The sequence below is a fragment of the Vigna angularis genome, chromosome 1 (assembly GCF_016808095.1).
Source record: "Vigna angularis cultivar LongXiaoDou No.4 chromosome 1, ASM1680809v1, whole genome shotgun sequence".
NCBI lineage: Eukaryota > Viridiplantae > Streptophyta > Magnoliopsida > Fabales > Fabaceae > Vigna > Vigna angularis.
The window spans coordinates 31,016,239-31,035,421 of NC_068970.1; the positions used below are offsets into that span (position 1 = coordinate 31,016,239).

A 19,183-nucleotide genomic window follows, 5' to 3' on the forward strand; every position below is an offset into this window, starting at 1 on the left:
CTAACATCAATACAAACTAGAATATCCATTTTCCAGTCTTGCGTGTCAAAAGAAAAAACTGGTCAGTTGCAAATAGTAGCTAAGATTGTATAACTGGATTCAATATTTAGTTCTTGATCATCACTTACAAGATGCATTGGCCATAAATTTTTAAAATCGTGTTTTGTACATTTCGACAAGAGGATGAAACCAAGACTGATAAACATAGAAAGACAAACATCCTGATATTATTAATTGAATCTGTGGAAGGGTGAAATTGTTATTCGCATCAAAGGAATGAAATTCTAAGACTACTGTTGGTTATAGGAAGAGTCAAATATTTCAATGGAGATACTACCAAATTGTCATGTGACATTAACTTGAAAGACAACAGCTACCTCCTACCAAACAGAGCAAGTAAAAGCGTTAAGAACAAAAATCCTTTATCCACATGGCTGTACAATGCATTCGCTTTCATCATTGGGATAAAGACAAAACATTCTAAGAATTCGAGACATTCATTCAAGTACCTCAACCGCAGATGCTTCAAAATGATGCAAATCCCAGGATGCCCATTTCCTTATTCGTCAACAGGAGCAGGTAGATTTAGATCAATCAGGCATGGAACAACAGGAGCAGCTTGTTTGATCACCAGAGTGTTTTCTTCAGAACCACCAATGAAATGAGATCTTTTGTGTCCTCCCAAGGCTTGGCCTGACCTGAAAATTTTGTAGCAGATTGGACACTCATGATCCCTGCTTTTCTTAGACTTCAACTTCTTCTTGGCCTTGCTGGTGGACTTCTTCCCATTGAGGGCCTTACTGTTATGAGACCTGGGAGCAGGATAAGATTCTGTCTCTGAACTGTTTTCATGGCTCTCCTCAATGGAATAATCAAAAGAATCATAGTCCCTTTCACCCTCCAAAGACTCGTATTTCCAACCTTTTGTGCTATTCCCATATACTTCATTACCAAAACCATTTGCTATCTTCTTGCTAGAACCACCAACTGGATTGTTATCAAGAGAATCATAGTTGCTTCTCTTTCTGGAATCAAACTTCCTTGCAGTTCCATCTGTTCCATCATAATCCAACTCCTCCATCACTGACTTCTTCACCAAAGTTGCAGTGTATTTGCTTGACTTATCTCCCACTTTGGGCCACTTAAATTGATCATTGGAGACATCTGAGTCAACCATTTTGGTTTTGGGACCGTGTTTGAAATATCTAGAACCTGAATTATCAGAAGCACCAAACTCAACAGACTTTAACTTGATATCATTAACCCTAAGCAACTTGTTGTCAACAAGATCATAAGCATTATTAGAGACAAAGTTATAATTACCATTGCTGACACCAATCCGAATATCAGGAGAGGATGATTTTGCTTCTAGAACAACTGAGTTGTTATCAGAACATTCGGTAACCGAAGCAAAACGACCCTTGAAACTAGAATCTCTGGACAGCATCATCAAGCACCTAGCAACCTCTTCTTGCTCCTGCTCTACCTCTGAAACGGGTGAAGAGCCATTGGGCAACGGAACAGAATAAGAAGAAGGAGAAGAGGAAGGAAAAGGGTGATTGGAAAGGTTAATGGTCTTGACCCTCATTCTCTTGGATCTCCTTGGATGAGATGGAGGACAGGTCTCGGTGTCAGATTGACTGTCCATAACCAATTTCAGTTTCTTGTCACTGTCTTCAAACTTGATGGTTCTCTTCTCTTTATCGGAGTGACTAGCCATGTGACCACATAGAGCCTTCAGCGATGGGAAACCTTTCCCGCATTCTTTGCAGAACTTCTCCTTTTCATTGTTGGCACCGGCAACACCACTACCACAACCACGACGAGCGCCGGAATGCACAAACCTCATTGTTTTCTTGGGGTTCTCTCTGAGGCCATAAATGGGGTTCCCGACAACATCTTCGCACCATAAATCTCTCTTCTTCTTGACACCATCCGACTTGATGAAGATGTCAGCATCAGCATTACTTCTTTCCTCAGTCATATGGGTCCTGATGTGACCCCCCAGAGACTTCCCACAAGGAAACCTCTTGCTGCAATACTTGCAAACATACTTCCTCTCCTCCATGGACTGACGTGACGTGAATCTGACGCAGAAACCAGATATACCCAACAAACTATGTCGCAAACCTCAAATCTGCAAGGACAACATAGCATTCAATCCATGATCATCACGTTTCCAGCCCCACCTAAAACGGTGAAAGAAGGAAAGAACAGAGAAGAGAAAGGGACAAAATTCAGATCACCAAGTTGCTTGCTTTTTAACCAGGTGGTGATGATGATTATCAGAAGAGAATCAAAATGGTCAGATGTGACAGTTCCATAAGTACAAGATCCAACCCACAAAAAGGGGAGAGACCCCTTAATTTCCGTTTCCCTATAGAATGCTCAAAATTTAATGGGTATATGTAGTCACAAATAAAAATAAAAAGGGATCAAATTCGATGGTAGTTGTCACTAGCAGTGGCTTCCACCATAGTTATTCATAGTAATATGAGAGCTAATCAATCTACACTGTGATTTTGCTCTTTGGTTTTATGGTTTATCTTGTGTTGGGTGTAGTAGTTGGAGGAGAATTCCATGCATGCGAAAGAAAATAAATCAAATTAAATGAGAAAAGGAACTATAGGCTGCACGTGTAACTGTCTGAGAACCATTGGGAGTTCATTGAACGATCAAGATTTGTGGATTGTTTTGAGGATCTCTAGGCTTTGGTGCCACATATGACACACTAAAACTGAAACATCCAAACTATGTCTTAGATTGTCTTGCTTCTAAGCTCATACAGCTGAATTTGTCCCCTGCATTCAAAATCATATTTAATTGCATTTAACGTGTCTTTATTCCGATGCAAAGCCTTTCATACCTAGTTTTCCTCATAACTTCTTCAAATTGCATTTACTTACCTTTCATCTTTTCAGATCAAGTGGAGATTTGTTGTTGAACTTCTCTAGCTGTCCAATAAATTATTTCTTCATCTCACTCTCTATTGCCTTTTCTTTTTCTATCTTTGGATTCAAATTCAAATTCTGCATATATCTTCAACCAATTTATCATAGAACAAACATGTACTATATTACCATGTTAATTTATTGACACAAAAAGTTATACACTAACAATATAAATTAGTTAAATTAAAAAAAATGACAATATTTTGAAACTATCACACATTTACAAATGATCAATGATACATTTGTTAAAATTAATATGCATACCATAAAAATTGTATTGATGATTGAATTTTGACAAAGGTGCAACCTTTATGTTTTTATGCACTATTAAGTCCATGCCAATTTTGGAAAAAAAAGAAGAAGAAAGAACTATTCTTTCCACATTGTATTTTCATTTATACCATCCACTTAGAAAATTGTTTTACAACTTTTCTTATGTACGTTTTTGCTTCTCGCATATTCATTAATATCTTTACTTTTTTTACTTTGAGAGTTGCAATATACTCTTCTCTCATTGTATAAAAATTACACTTTCCTTCCCTACAAATATTACAATCTCCATTTTTATGCTAAAAAGTTAAATATCTTTTTATTTGTCAAAGCATTAATGTTCACATTTTTCTCATTTTAAAAGTATTGAATTTTAGTCAATCTTTTTTTAAATACATGGTCATAAATCCTTGTCCTCAACTTTACAGTGAACCTTAAGTAATTAACAAATATTATCTTTGAGAAATAACACCAATAATATGTAATAAAAGAAACATGTACAATATTGTACAATTTAATATATTAAGATGTTTTAAGAACTTATCTTATTAAAAAAAATATACACTGTATACTAGCAAAATATATATTTCACAAATAGTTCTTTGTTAATAAATATCATCAATTTCGTATAATATGTTTTCAAGTAAAAAAGACTATTTTATTTTATACTTTTCCACTGAGCTATCAAAAAGAATTATTCTAAACAATCTTTTCAACTAAAAGTTAATTTCAGTAGTGTTCTCGTAATGTTTGGAGGTCCCTTGCTAAAACACTCTTGGTAATACTGAGAACTGGATGAGCGTTGACGACTGGACGGACGTTGCTCGCTCTCCCTCTTCCTTCTCTAAGCCGGGCGGACAGGCACCTGTCAAAGACACTCTGACGCTCAAGTCAGTAAAATGACCGAACAGTTGGCACCACAAATAAGGCATATGGTGTGCATAATGAGTAGTCTGTCTAGAAATCATACCACAGACTCTTATTTATACTGGTTGTAATGGACTTTTACCTTTTGCCGGCCTAATGACGTTCCAATCACGCCTTAATCTTCATTAGGGGCTTTAATGAGCTATTATCGGCCAAGATGGTCGGTTGGGTGGTTGGTCGGCCTGGATAATCGGTCGGGTGGTTGGTCGGCCTGTGGCGTTGGCCGGGTGGTTGGTTGGCCTGGTCGATCGGCCTAGTGATTGGCCTCAATGGTAGGCTTGGTGGTGCCTAGGAGACTGTACGGAAAATGTTCTGGTAGGGTTTGGAGGTCCCTCGCTAAAACACTCTTGGTAGTACTGAAGACTGGATGGGCGTTGAAGACCGGACAGACATTGCTTGCTCTCCCACCTCCTTCTCCAAGCTAGGCGGACGGGCACCTGTCAAAGGCACTCAGACGCTCAAGTAAGTAAAATGACCAAATGGTTGGCACCACAAATAAGGCATATGGTGTGCATAATGAGTAGTCTGTCTAGAAATCATACCTAGGACTCTTATTTATATTGGTTGTAATGGGCTTTTACCTTTTGGCAGCCTAATGATAGTTTAATCACGCCTTAATCTTCATTAGGGGCTTTAATGAGCTATTATCAGCCTGGATGATCGGTCGGGTGGTTGGTCGACTTGGATGATCGGCCTGTGGCGTTGGCCTGGTGGTTGGTCGGCCTGGATGATCGACTAGGTGGTTGGTCGGTCTGGATAATCGGCCTAGTGGATCGGCCTAATGATTGGCCTGGATGGTAGGCCTGGTGGTGCCAGGAGACTGTACGGTACAAGTAGTTTTTTATACTCTAAATCATTCAACTCATAAACACAAAATATTGAGAAAATAAAAATTAATTTTTATTTTAAATATCATTTTAAAATGATTGAAAGAAATTATTATTTTGGGTATCGAAACTAAAATAACATTGAAAGTTAAGTGTAATATATTTTAAATATAATATATTTATTATTCAACATCTAAAAGTAATAATATATTTAAAACTTCATATTATTATGTGTTTAAATTGAGACTAATTTTGTTTTGGTCCCTAATTTAAAAATTAAAATCTTGGTTTAATCCTTTTCGACATCCCTATTTGTGCAGGTTTGTCTCAGATAGGTCCTCGTTTTCTAAAATGTGTCAAAATGGTCCTTAATTTTGAAAATTGCAATCAATTGAGACCTTCCCGTTAAGTTGGCTGGACGGTGTTAAAGAAATTGATGCGTGGGCTGCTGAGATGACCAAATGGTATTGACGTGGCACAGTACTGTTGTTGAGCTGGCTTAATGGTGAGTTTTTATATTTAAAAAAGTGAAATTTTTAAATCAAAACGCAACGTTTTGATTTTTAACAGAATAAATGAACGTTTTAAATGAAGGAATCCCTAAATTGAAGAAATCTCCAAATTCGGTGACGAGAGCGAGGTTCGTGTTGGAGGTTGTTGAGGTTGTTATTTGAGGGTATTTTGGTTCGACGCAGGTGGGTGGGTTTAAGAACGTAGTTGTTCGAAGACGATGTCGAAGGAGCATTCTTGTTGTTCATCGACATGCAATGTGTGGCGGAAGGAGAACCGTAATGTGTGTTCACCGATTTGCCACTGTGGACTGAGATGTGCGATGAGAATTGCGAAAACTTTGAAGAATCGTGGCAAGCAATTTTGGGGATGCTCGAAGTATAAGGTATGATTTATTTGACGTTTGTATTGTGTGGAAGTGTTTTTGAGAAGAGATTGTTGTTTATATAGAGTGCTGCTGAAGAGGGTGGTTGCAACTACTTCAAATGGTTCAATGATGTTATGGAAGAGGAAAGGGGCAAATGCTTGAAGTGTGAAGGAAAGAAAGAAAGTTCGGTGCATAGTGAAGAAATGGTTAGTAATAGGAAAATTTTAGTTAAGTTTGAGAAATCTTTGTTGGTTGTTGAAAAGTGGATGAAGGTGTAGATATTTTTGGTTTTTCTTTTATGTGTAATAAACACAATTTGCATATCAATGTTGATGACAATGGGCTGATGGGTTGTAACTGTGTTGTACCTTTGTTCCATTTCAATAAAAGTCAGACTTGTTATTAGTGAAAAATTCTATTTTTGTTATGGAATGTGATGAGTAAATAATGTTATTATGTTCAAGTTGTTATGTTTTAATGAGTCTATATATTGCTATCATACACCTGCGTCATGCATATCTGAGGTGATTTTATGAGTCTAAAAAAATCTGCATTGCTCAGGGTCACTTTTTAAAGAATTTTGCATCACCCAATAATAAGGCATATATTTTTCTGATGCCCAAATATGTAGATAAACATACGTGATGGAGAACAAATATATCTGGACAAAAGTGTACAACAAATATAAAACATCAAAATATAGACTCATTTCATTGATATGCAGAGGTGAAGAAACCTACTGATTTCATTGATAAGCAGAGGTGAAGAAACCAATATAAAACATCAAAATACAGACTCTTAAAAGCAGAATGACAATGTCTCATTATTACCAAACTGCTGTCTAATACAAAAAGATCACCAAGCTGCTGTCTGATAAAAAAAGATTACCAAACTGCTGTCTAATACAAAAAGATTACCAAACTGTTGTTCAAATGACAGACATTACAAAAAGATATAAAAAGAAACATTAAATTTGTTCATTTATCCCCTTCAACTGCAGCTTCTTCCTGATTTGATGATGGCATGTAAGGTTGAGTTAATGGGTTACTTTGTTGTGTTTGTTGAGAGTTAACATCAATTGTTTGTTTTGCTTTGGTGCAAGAAGTCCTGTTGTGGCCGAGTTCCTTACAAATGCCACATCTTTTCTTTAAACCACCATTCCTCATTCTTTTGTGATCCTTCACCAACTCCCATTGCTCCAACCTTCGCTTCTTCTTTGGTCTCCCAGGCAATGTTCTTTTTGGTGGAGGGAGGACATCATCATATGTGGTAATCTCCCACAGATTGTTCCCATTTATTGGATAGACAATTGAAGAGTATGTTTCTTCATATGTTGATTTCCTAAAGCAACATGGAATGAATTCCTCTGCATCAAGATTTAGGAATTTCATAGCAGTTAAGGTGTGGCAACATGGTATGCCTGTGATTTCCCACTTCCTGCATGTACACAAATTTTCATCTAAATTTACTACAAATTTGTCAACAGCTTGGGACACATGGCGAACTTCAAAAATCTTGTTGGCTGACCAGCTGCAAAATCAAAACAAGAAACACATTATAATCATAAACCACTTACACATTTTAAAAGAAATCATAAGTCAACAAACCTCATTCTTACCACGGTATCCAATATTTAGTTAACTGAGACTCCTTCTTTAGTCTAGTCATGATTTTTGGACAAATGTTCCCAGAAAGTGATTGACTTTTTGTCCTGTTAGTTGCCCATCTCTTCATCAAGTAAAGGCGGATTTCCTCCAACATGGTTACGATTGGCTTAGACCTTGTATGCACCATTACACTATTGAAAGCCTCTGACATGTTGTTAACCAAAGTATCACACTAAGGCTTGCTGCTAAATCTTGATCTTGACCAGTACCTACAACATATATATGTTCATCAATGTTACTGTGAAAAGTTGGCACATTTTTAACAATAGAGATTTAAATACAAACCTGGGAGGGATTTTTAACAAGTATTTGAAAGCCTCATCGTTAAAGTGTTTAATATTTCTCATTTCTGCTTCCCATGCTTGTGGATGGATTGTTGTAGCTGCCTTCCACATCAAACGCTTTAGTTGTTTTCCAAGGAATTTCTTTCTAAAATTAGCGTATAAGTGCCTAACACAGAAACGTTGATCAACTCCAGGCACCACTTCTTGTACAGCTTGTAGTAGTCCTTGTTGAATCAAATTATGACAATGTTGTTAGAGATATGATTTCAATATGAAAGTTAATTAACATAATCGGGGAATAGGTCATGTGCATTACCTTTTGCTGGTCCGACATGAATGTAAATGATGAACTTACTTCCTCCCCACCGAGATCTTCAACCAGAAGTTCAAGGAACCATCTCCAAGTATCCTTGTTCTCTACTTCCACCACCGCATACGCAAGAGGTAGCATTTGATCATTTGCGTCTCTACCAACAACAGTTAACATTTCACCACCATATTTTCCTTTCAGAAAAGCACCATCCAACCCAATAATTGGCCTGCAAGACACAAAACTATCCTTGCAGGCCTTTAGACATGTATAAAACCTCCTAAAAATGGCTCCATCCACATTCTCTTCAACTTTGACTTTCACTGTGGATCCTGGATTACGAGCTAAAACCTCATTCGCATAATCATAAATCCTTCTATATTGGTCTTTGAAAGACCCATCAACATTGTCTGAAGCAATGGCCTTTGCCCTATAAGCCATACATCTAGATACACCTACATTCCATTTTCTATTTATCTTCTCACGAATTTCCACTCCCTTTACTTGGGGATTTTGTCTAACAGTTTTTTCCAACCTCTTACTGAGCCATTTTGCATTAGGTAATCTTAATTTGTGCTCTCTACTACATCTGTGGTTGTCAACAATAGTCCTTAATTGCCACGTATGAATGGCTTCCATATAAGCATAATATGCCATCCAAGGGCACTCTCCTTTAGCACCCATACATTTTAGCCTAATTCTCTTCTTATCATTTTTAATATATTTAATATTTCTGCCATTTTCTATCGCATATATTTTGATGGCATCCACAAAGTCTTGCTTGTCAGCAAAATAAGTTCTCACATCCCATTTATAATCTACCATTGTCTTAGGCATGCAGAAGGTTACAAACTTCCCATAACCCTCCTCTTCATCATCTTGTGCTTCACTTTCTGCTCCACTGTCTAATTCATCAGATTTCCATTCATCATCGGACAAACCTCTATCATCATCACTATTCATTCCATCATCCACATCACTATCATCAGATTGCACATCAACTTGGACATTACCAAACCAATCTGCCACTCTATCTCCTACCTCCTCTTCTAAATCACACTCAACATTAACATCAACTAGACCTTCCATACAGTCATAATTAACCTCATCATTGCCATCATCATCACCACTACTGGTCCAGCTACGAACATCACAAGCATCCTCTTCAACCTCACCCACACCAACCTGTGTTTCAATTTCTCCTTCAACAACATCATCAGCCTCAACTCTTTCTTCTAAAACAACAACAGTTTCAGTCATTCCATCACACTGACCTCTCTCACCTTCATCTACAGCCACCTCAAATTGTCTTTCACTATGTTGTTCATATTCACCCCCACCAACCTCTGTTTGAATTTCTCCTTCAACAAAATCATCATCCTGAAGTCTTTCTTCTAAAACAACAACAGTTTCAATCATTCCATCACACTGACCTCTCTCACCTTCATTGACAGCCACCTCAAATTGTCTTTCACTATCCTCTTCACATTCACCCCCACCAACCTCTGTATGAATTTCTCCTTCAACAACATCATCAGCCTCAACTCTTTCTTCTGAAACAACAACACTTTCAGTCATACCCCCACCTTGCTCTTCACATTGACCCTCAACCATACCCCCACCTTGCTCTTCACCTTCACCCTTAACCATACCTACAGGTTCAACTTCTACTTCATCTGTATTCTGAGGAATATATTCTAACATATGTATCACCTTAGGTTCAAAGACATTATGAACAACAAATAGATGAACCTCACCATTAAGCCTGGCTAAGGTAATCATGTGCATGGCTCCTATGTCATCCAACAAAGGTTCCAACCTATTTTCCAACACAGAACCACCACCTACGCAGTACAACAACTCCTTAAACCCATCATAACCTAGACCTTTTACTACACTGACTACAAGGAAATAACTCCACATGTCTGGGTCAAAGGAAAAACTTGTACTCTCCCCCTCATACTTAAGTTTTCCTTCATTTATGAACTTTCCACCATGGTGGAAAACAACTTCAAAATTTTCTTCCATGATGTACAACACAACAATTATATTTTAACCTATAAAGTAAGAAAACACTTTAACAATGGGGGACCACATTGCAACCGACCACAACAAAAAGTAATAACAATATATACAAACCACAACCCACTGAAAAAGACAATCCAACAACACTTTAATAATGGGGGACCACATTGCAATCGAAAACGAAACAGTATACAACATGCAACAATGTAGGACAACCATAAAGGACAAAATCATCAAAAAATTCAATCAAAAGCACATTTACTAACCTGAAAAAGGTGGTTCACTTCGAACACTTTCGCCATTGCCTTCCACGTGCTTCACCGCCAACACCTTCCTGATTCTACCGAAATAGCACCGATAGATCACTCGCAAATCTAGAAACGATACCTATTTAGTCACCAACTATACCAAATAACATTGATATATCCTATTGTCCCCCAAATTCCAACCACAAAAGCCAACCCTCAACAAAACCCTATTCTCCCAATTATCCCAAATTCCCCAACATTGAAATTAAATAAAACTAACGTAACGTTCATTTATTCTGTTAAAAATCAAAACATTGTGTTTTGATTTAAAAATTTCACTTTTTTAAATATTAAAACTCACTATTAAGCCAGCTCAGCAACAGTACTGTGCCACGTCAGTACCATTTGGTCATCTCAGCAGCCCACGCATCAATTTCTTTAACGCCGTCCAGCCAACTTAACGGGAAGGTCTCAATTGATTGCAATTTTCAAAATTAAGGACCATTTTGACACACTTTAGAAAACGAGGACCTATTTGAGACAAACCTGCACAAATAGGGATGTCGAAAAGGATTAAACCTAAAATCTTTTAAAATAGAAGAAAATTATGATTCTCTCTAATCTCTAAATTTGTGGACTCAACTGAGTATTATAGATTAAGGTTTAGGATTTTATTTTATATTTAGGAATTGAACAATGCCAGTAGTTTTTTTTTTAACCAAAACTCACACATCTTGTTTGTAAGAATTGAGATTTTATACGTTATTTATTTTATATGTGTATCAGTATTTGGTGTAAGTGATAAAGTTTAGATGGTTAAGTTTGAGTTTTGTTTTGAACTTTAACTTTAATTGTATTTAAGAAAATGGAGATGGTAAGTCATTTCATGGATGTCTTTATATAAAAGAACTGTCCTCTCTTTCTCTTTCTCTTTCTCTTGCTAGAAAAAATCATTAACACTTCATTCAATTTTCTTCAATTCTATAGCAATTAAAGGAAGATTTTTTTTAAAAAAAATTCAAGGGTAAACTCTTTCCTTTTCATTTCTTTTGTATTTCAGGTTTTGGAAAATGCATAGGTTTTTCTTCATTTGAAAGTAACTTCTAAATTTAGGGTATATTTTGATGGTTAGTTTTGAGTTCCATATTCTTGCCTAATTCGCTCAACAAATCTAAAATGGTGCAATAGAATTGTGGTAATGTTAAAACAAATAGATTTGAGAAAATATGAAAAATGAGAAATCTCAAGAAAAAATATTCTAAGGACAATTTCTTTAGTGAAAAATTAGAAACAAAAAACAATTTTACAAAAAGCTACTTAGTGGATACAAATTTGAGTCAGAATTAAGTTTGGAAAAATGAGAGCAAGATATTTGTCCTCTCAAGCAAAAATGTGAACAAGAGGGAATTTTTCTTTTTCTGAATGATTCTTGCTTAAGATTTTCATTAAAATTATAAAACCTAATGGACTTAAGCCTACCATCTTTTTTACTTCTTTTTCCTTTTATTATAGCATTTATCCTTAATTTTTGTTTGATCAATTGAGAAAAATTACTCTTTCAACTAGTTTAGCTTTTGATTTTTGTTTTGCTGTGTTTCTTTAGGTCTCTAAAATTTTTATGTTCTCCAACTGTTCCTTAACTATTTCTTCAAGTGCAAGCTAATTTCAAGTAAAACAAACTATCTTTTGATAAAATAGTAGTAATAAGTTAGATTAGAGAAATTACTTGAAGGTGAATATATATATATATATATATATATATATATATATATATATATATATATATGGGATGTTTATATGTTTGCGAAACTATTATTATTATGAAATGTGGAATTGTTATGGTGGAATTGTTGGTGTGATAGAAATTTTGTGCATGTTAACCTATCAAGTTGGTGCATATCAATATCAATATTGACTTTTGAATAGAGATTTATGAGTACATTTAGTTTTTCTAAGGTTTGATTGATATCGAGATGAGTTATGTTATTGAATGCTACGTGAGTTTTGAAAAATCATTTTAAAATAAATGGATTAGAATTTGAGATCTAAACCATACAAATGTATTTGAGTATTTTGAACTTGTTAAGGATGTATAAGATGCAAGAATGTAAAGATGCCATAAGGTAAATTTATAAAAATGATTGAAGTTATTGTATAATTTCCTTTATCTAATATTTTTTTTAAGAGAGATCTTTATCATTCTAGTGAATAAGTGAAGCAGTTAAATCTCTAATTTTTGAAAAATTTTCATTTAAGTGAGGCACATTTTGCTAAGCAAAAATGAGAGTGCAAGTTTGGTTTTAGCATTAGGTGTGTTTTTCTCAAACAAAAATAGGAAAGAAAGCAATTTTTTTTCTTAAGGGTTTGTTTCACTCAAATGTGATTATCTTACTTATCATAGTGTTAAGTGATGTTATGATTTTGAATGATATTATATCAATTTAATTATTATTTAAATGTATATGAAATGATGAATTTATGAAGTGAAATTCAATTAAGTCACATAAATTAAGTATAGAAACATATGAAACAAAAAAGATATAATTTTGTTTCACTAATGAATTATGTAGATTAAGACATTAAGTAATGATAAGTTCAGAAAAAAAATATTGGATAAAAAAATTATAGATGTACAATTTTTGTTGTATTGGATTTATCTTGACTTGTGAAGCCAAGCAAAACCTTTCTTGTTCAAGTAAGTAGGTTAAATCTATCACCTTTGTAGATGAGAAACTTTTGCTTAAGGGAAACATTTTTCGCTCAAACAAAAATAAAATCGAAAGTTTGGCCTTTGTTTTGGTTGTATTTTCACTTTGAACATTTGTAGATGAATAACTATCAATATCATTAAACTTACCTTGATTTACCAAGTGAAAGATTGTAGATATGAAATGTTTGTTAAATGATAATATTTATCATGCTAAAATCATTATTTGATCCTCATATTAATTTGAATTATTTAATTAATCCTTAATTTTTATTTAGTTTAATTAAATCTTCGTATTTGTAAAAATTATCCAATTACATCAGTTTTGTTTGATTAGTATTAATATCGTGTTTGTTCATGTGTCAGTTTGTAATATTTTCAAACCTTTTACATAGACTTAAAAGCCTACAAACTTTTTTGTCACATAAAGTATTCAATTAATACTTAATATTACTTTATACTTTTACATTATGCATCTACTTTTACTGAGAGTCAAATCTTTGCAAATAGACTTTTCCTCCATTTCTATCCACGAAACCATGCTCTACAGTCATTCTGCATTATAGGTTCAGATATTGAAGATCTTTCATCCACCTAGAGATGATAAAAGTATTCGTGTGTTAGTTGGTGTATGCAGATAAAATTTGTAGTAAAAATAATTAGGATACACGAATATTTATTAGCTATGCATATGATAAATAACAAATATTTTAATACTCATTTATAAAGAAGGTAGAGACGGATATTATACTATTCATACTTGCACATATCTATTACTAATAAAAAATTAAGATTAAAAATTATTTATATTTTATTAAATTAAATTTAATTAAAATTAAATTAAATTTATATTTTATTACATTAAATTTAATTAAAATTAAATTTTAATTATATATATATATATAATTTTGTTTAGATTTTATTTTAAAATTTATAAAATGTATATTTTTAAATATTTACAACTATTCAAATATACTCACAAATTTTAAAATATGCATAAATATTTAATTTTTTTAAACAAGTATATTGTAAATAATAAAACAAATAATAAGTGGAATTTTTTTTACTGTGAATCAAATAAAATAGACTGTCAGACCTAACCTATTACCATCCCTACATCCACCTTATAAACCTTCCATCAAATCGGTAAGAACATTAATCTTTAATCATAATAAAAGATTTAAATACTGTAACATTTAATTCACATAGTTAATAATAAATTTTATTTGTTTGTTTGTTGATAATAATCAACCTAGTTTATTAAATTGAATGTAGTTTTCATTGTTTAATCCAATTAAGTTCATGTTGTGCACCTGAAAGTCATTGATAGGAGAGTGGATTGATATCCTGCTAAAGTACCAAGCAGTCAATATCCTCGGCCATCTTAATTTTTGGTATTAAACAAACACATCTTTTATTCTATCTCACATCAAAACAAGTACCTTTCTTCTTTACCCTTTTTATCAGTTAGATATCATTCAAACAGTCAAATAATCAAAGGAAGAACATAGGTCACAGAGGTAACAAAATAGTAAGGAATTGAATTCTCATCCATCAAATGTACTCTTTTGTCTTATACATAACTTATCAAGATCAATTAAAATAAATAAATTGATTTCATGTACTGATATTACATACTTAAATTTTATTCTAGAAAAAAAGTCCACAAAATTAAATGATTTAAACGCCGATAATAGATAAATAAAAATACAAGAAAAAATAATAGATTTCACAATAAATTAAGAATATACAAAAAGAATTAATAATTAAGATATTAATAAATCAAAAACGTCTAAAAGAGTTAATGATTAATACATTTAAGAATAAGTCAGTCGTTCTCATAATAAGCAAAAGTATAAGTGGAAATGATATACAAAAAAAATATAGTTGCACAAACTCAATAATAAATAATTTTATTCATTAATGCAAACGGCAAAACTTGCGAGAATACGAGATAATATTCAAATTCAGCGGCTTTTTACAATATATCATACAATTTTTTTTTTGGAAGCGGTGAGGTGAACACAAAGTATGTACAAATTAACACAAAATGTGTACCTATACTCTCACCCTCACCCTCTTCTCTCTGGCATTAAAGAAAATAATAAAACAAAGAAATAAAGAATACAAGGCTATCCGTTTCAACCTTGGATACTGTATATTGCACCAAACCTCTCCACCACTATTAAGTAGCTCCTCCTGGTACTCTCAAATAACACGTCCGTAACTGCAACATCCTGAACCTGCCATGCGGGTACCATAAAAACTACCAAGAGCTAATTCCTCAGTCACTCAGTATTTTTATCAAGAGTGCCAAAAAACTCTTCAATCAAATTGGACGTAGGTAAGAAGTCTAAATCTGTACTTGGAGCCGGACATGTTGTGTAATCATGATACCAGTCTTTAGCAACACACGAATCCAACAAATAACCATGCTCCATCACGTTGCAGGACAAATCAAGTTTTCCTTGCACACGCGGACTCTGATCACATTTAAATCCCCTAGCTTGCAAAGCAGAGTTAGCATCACCAAAACCATGAGAATGGCACGACGCCATATTGGCATCGCACTCAAAGGACATACAGGAATCATCCTGGACATCAATGTCGTAATTAAGAATCCTAGCACACCCATCGACACGCTCATCAGGATTACTCGAAGCCTCAACCTGTGAGTTCTCCTTGCAATTTGATGATCTTTGATCAATCTCACTCTCTATCTCCGTCGTGTTTCCCATATCACATCCAGTTAAACCAAGAACATTATCATCAGTTCCATCGTCACTGTTATCATCATCTTCATCAGAATAATTATCTTGGTTTTCTACGTTGACATCTTCATCACCAAAAGATTCAATGGCAGAATCATCTGAACTTTCAAAACAAAGAATTCCAGGGTTTCTTGTATTACATTCATCATCATCACTATCAATATCCAAAAACCTGGACCTGTTCTGAGTGGCCCTCCTCTGCAGCATAAAAACATTAAAATAGTAGCTGACTATTTCCCTGCTGGTTCGAGAAGAAAAAGTGACTGACAAATGTTTCCAAAAGTTTCTACCCAATGATGCAGGATTGGTGTAGACAACCTCATGAAACATATCTTCTTCTTCTTCAGTCCAATGCTGTGCAACATCCTCTCCCATGTCACAAAATCCCAAGTTCACAAACTTCTCCTTCCCAAAAGTCTTCAACAAATTTTCACGTGCTTCCCTTACATGCTGTCTAACACATCTAATGGAGCCACTATCCAGGCAGTTACACTCTTTCCTGCCTTGTCCACACTCATTAGGTGAAGAATAAGAGCCAGATTCATGCATTGAGAGCACAGAAGTCCCATCGAGTCTCTCCTTATCTTCATCAACAGTATTAGCTGATACTAAGCCAGAGGAGGGCCTGTCATGAATATATTTGCCCCTCCAAACAGGAATGGTAGCTTGGTGATTTGGACCAATGGGAACTGATTTTCTAGGTGAGCAATCAAAGCCCAAATAATCATCATCCAAAGGAACAAATGCTTTCTGAGGAATATCAAATTCCAAACAATCTGACAAAGCAGATGATAATGATGTAGCCCCAGACCCGGTATCATCCTCGCCAGAATAACTTCTGAAATGACCGCTGGTTTGAACATTCTTGTCACCACCAGCATACGGAGATTCCTTAGCACCATTTATTTCGAGTGGATCATACCATTGAATATTGTAAAAGTCATCTTCACCACCGCCTATATACCAAAAGAAGAATATTCTTTATAACTCATCCACTATCAGACAGTTTTCAATCAGGCAAATTACAGCCTAAAATATGTTTAAAAAATATGAAAATAAATTAAAACAAAAGCATTTACCTGTAATAACAGTCTTTGCAAAGGCCTTATTAGGCGTAACAATATCATCTAATGAAACCGGTTCATTGTTGCTTTCAAAACGTTTTGCTTTGTTCAAAGAAAGATCCTCAAGTTCATTAGCCTCAAGACACCTCTTATACCCCATTCTGATTCTGCTATGCAGTAATCAAGGGTTCATATTAGAAAACAAATTTACCACAGAAATAAAGGCATTTCATGCACAAATGACATTGTATTCAGAGGGGAATGTTTGCACTTGTGCTCAGAGTATATATGTTGAGATGGAAAGAAAAATATATCACAATTGTTAGTATAAGATTTGTGAACATTAACCATCTACAAATATGTTCACCACAAAAGATTGAGAGAGAGAACTGTTCCAATTTGAAAGAAACAATAACTAAAGCTAATAAGGAATATGACGGAGCTAGAATTTCCATTGCTGTCACCTGCCGATAGGTGTATCAAGCTCAATACATATCTCTACTTACTTTTTTAATTTTATTAAAAAAACTTTAAGTAGTTACTAAAATAATATATATGATGGAAACCACCTGTCATAGCTTTTCAACACCAGCATAATGTTTCTTTAAACTTCGGCACAGAATTATATCACATTTACAGGACAAAGCATCATGTGCTAAGCATTATAGTGAAATTACCACGCTAAAGGCACAGCAGCATATGAAAAGGAAACTTATGCACAAATTAAATGAAAACAATTGAATTTTAAGCCTAGGAAAATACATAACGACAATAAAGCAGGAATGAAACAAATCATTCTCACCTTGTTAATTCTTTCAAATTCAAACTCAAGACCACTGAACAACACAGCACTTGGGAGAACAGTTTAGGTTCAAACGAAAATCAAAAGCTTAATTGGATGCGGAATTGCACAGAAAACGTCGTCCCTTGATGCCAAAGAGCGTATCCCCCAATTAAATTTCACCAATTACAATAGCAACAGAATGTATTTCAAACCTAACCCTAGATTATTGGCTCGCTCCGAATATTATTAAATTGAAAACAATACGACCACTACAATTTCGTCGGGTATGAGAAGCAATCGAACCCCTCACGTAATTTAGAGAAAAACGCACCAGAAATTGAAATATCAGAAAACCCTAAAAATTGGCCGGTTCGAAACCCTAGACTCGTGAACAAGCCCAGAAATTATCTCGAATTGGGAGGAAATATCAAGCAAGTAAAAACAAAAACCAGTAGCTTTGGGGAATACACAAGGAAATACAGCGATCGTGTGACCTTAAAAAACCTAATCGAAACCCTAACCCTAGACCACGACAGGGATTGATAAAAGGGTCGCAATTTTGGAATCAAATGGAAGAAGATTTCGGGAATTAAACGAAATAGGGACTCGATTGAAGATTTAGAAGCAATAATTAAAAGGAATGGAAGATCGAAAGGCAGATGATCGAAGGAAGACGGCGACGAAGAGCGAGGTACGGTTCGTGCTTTTCATTACGACATGGTCGGATATGAATGTCGGGCTGAAATACTCTCTTGGGTTGGGCCTCCAACAACCGAGCCGCAAAAAATGCCCAGTATTAAAACTCTAATTACACCCCTTTTCCTTAGGGAAAAAAGAAAAATTCAAAAGGTCAGAATTGTTTATAAAAATTAATTTAATATAGATTTTCTTTTGGAAAACTTGATTAATTGGTGAAAACAATTATCTATATACTCAAGCAATAAGGTAATTAAAGTGGAGGGGAAGATTTGATTTTAACTCGGGGAAGATTTTCTTCACATAACATTATATATTATATTTGTATAATAACTTTTTTTTATCTATCCAATTATTTATTTGATTTTTTTTCTCTACTTTCTTTTGATAAAAAATCAACTCCGTAGTATAAACCAAGAAATTTTCACGGAAAAGAATTAAATAATAACCCAAAAAAAATCTTTATACTTTTAATCTTATTTAGTTTCAATATATATATATATATATATATATATATATATATATATATATTTAAGAGCCATAAATCCAATTTGTCCACTTGGAGAACTTACTGGTGTTTGTCCTAAAAAAATTAACGGAAAGAAATTAACATTCTTACTCTTAAAGTCAACTCACTGTTTATTAGAAATGGCATATGAACCTTGCGGTAACTGCATGAGCTTCCATGGTTATCAAGGTTGGATAAATAAACCATGCAGAGCAAAAGCGACACAAACAGGTAAGAAAGAAAATTGAACTCTTTGATTGATATATG

The 19,183-nt window shown here is 34.4% G+C and overlaps 2 protein-coding genes across 3 annotated transcripts; both read right to left on the reverse strand.

Moving 5' to 3' along the window:
- Positions 1–225: 225 nt before the first annotated feature.
- On the reverse strand, positions 226–2,758 carry LOC108323021 (uncharacterized). 2 transcript variants are annotated; one of them, XM_017555346.2, is made up of 2 exons: positions 2,247–2,758; positions 226–2,137 (listed from the first exon to the last, which is right to left on the reverse strand). In XM_017555346.2, the coding sequence occupies exon 2, from the start codon at positions 2,066–2,068 to the stop codon at positions 560–562; it is 1,509 nt and encodes a 502-aa protein (XP_017410835.1). In that variant the 5' UTR covers positions 2,069–2,137; positions 2,247–2,758; the 3' UTR covers positions 226–559. The 2 variants fall into 2 exon arrangements, with proteins under 2 accessions (XP_017410835.1, XP_017410836.1); XM_017555347.1 differs by having other exon boundaries at positions 226–1,212; positions 1,324–2,756.
- Positions 2,759–15,032: 12,274 nt separating this feature from the next.
- LOC108323029 (uncharacterized) lies at positions 15,033–18,432 on the reverse strand. The gene is made up of 3 exons (XM_017555357.2): positions 17,731–18,432; positions 16,944–17,095; positions 15,033–16,820 (listed from the first exon to the last, which is right to left on the reverse strand). The coding sequence occupies exons 2-3, from the start codon at positions 17,086–17,088 to the stop codon at positions 15,382–15,384; spliced, it is 1,584 nt and encodes a 527-aa protein (XP_017410846.2). The 5' UTR covers positions 17,089–17,095; positions 17,731–18,432; the 3' UTR covers positions 15,033–15,381.
- Positions 18,433–19,183: the final 751 nt, after the last annotated feature.

Coding starts and splice junctions, on each gene's coding strand:
- LOC108323021 (XM_017555346.2), bottom strand. CDS start 2,068: ATGGAGGAGAGGAAGTATGTTTGCAAGTATTGCAGCAAGAGGTTTCCT.
- LOC108323029 (XM_017555357.2), bottom strand. CDS start 17,088: ATGGGGTATAAGAGGTGTCTTGAGGCTAATGAACTTGAGGATCTTTCT. Junction 16,821..16,943: donor TGCAAAGACTGTTATTACAG/GTAAATGCTTTT, acceptor TTTGGTATATAG/GCGGTGGTGAAGATGACTTT.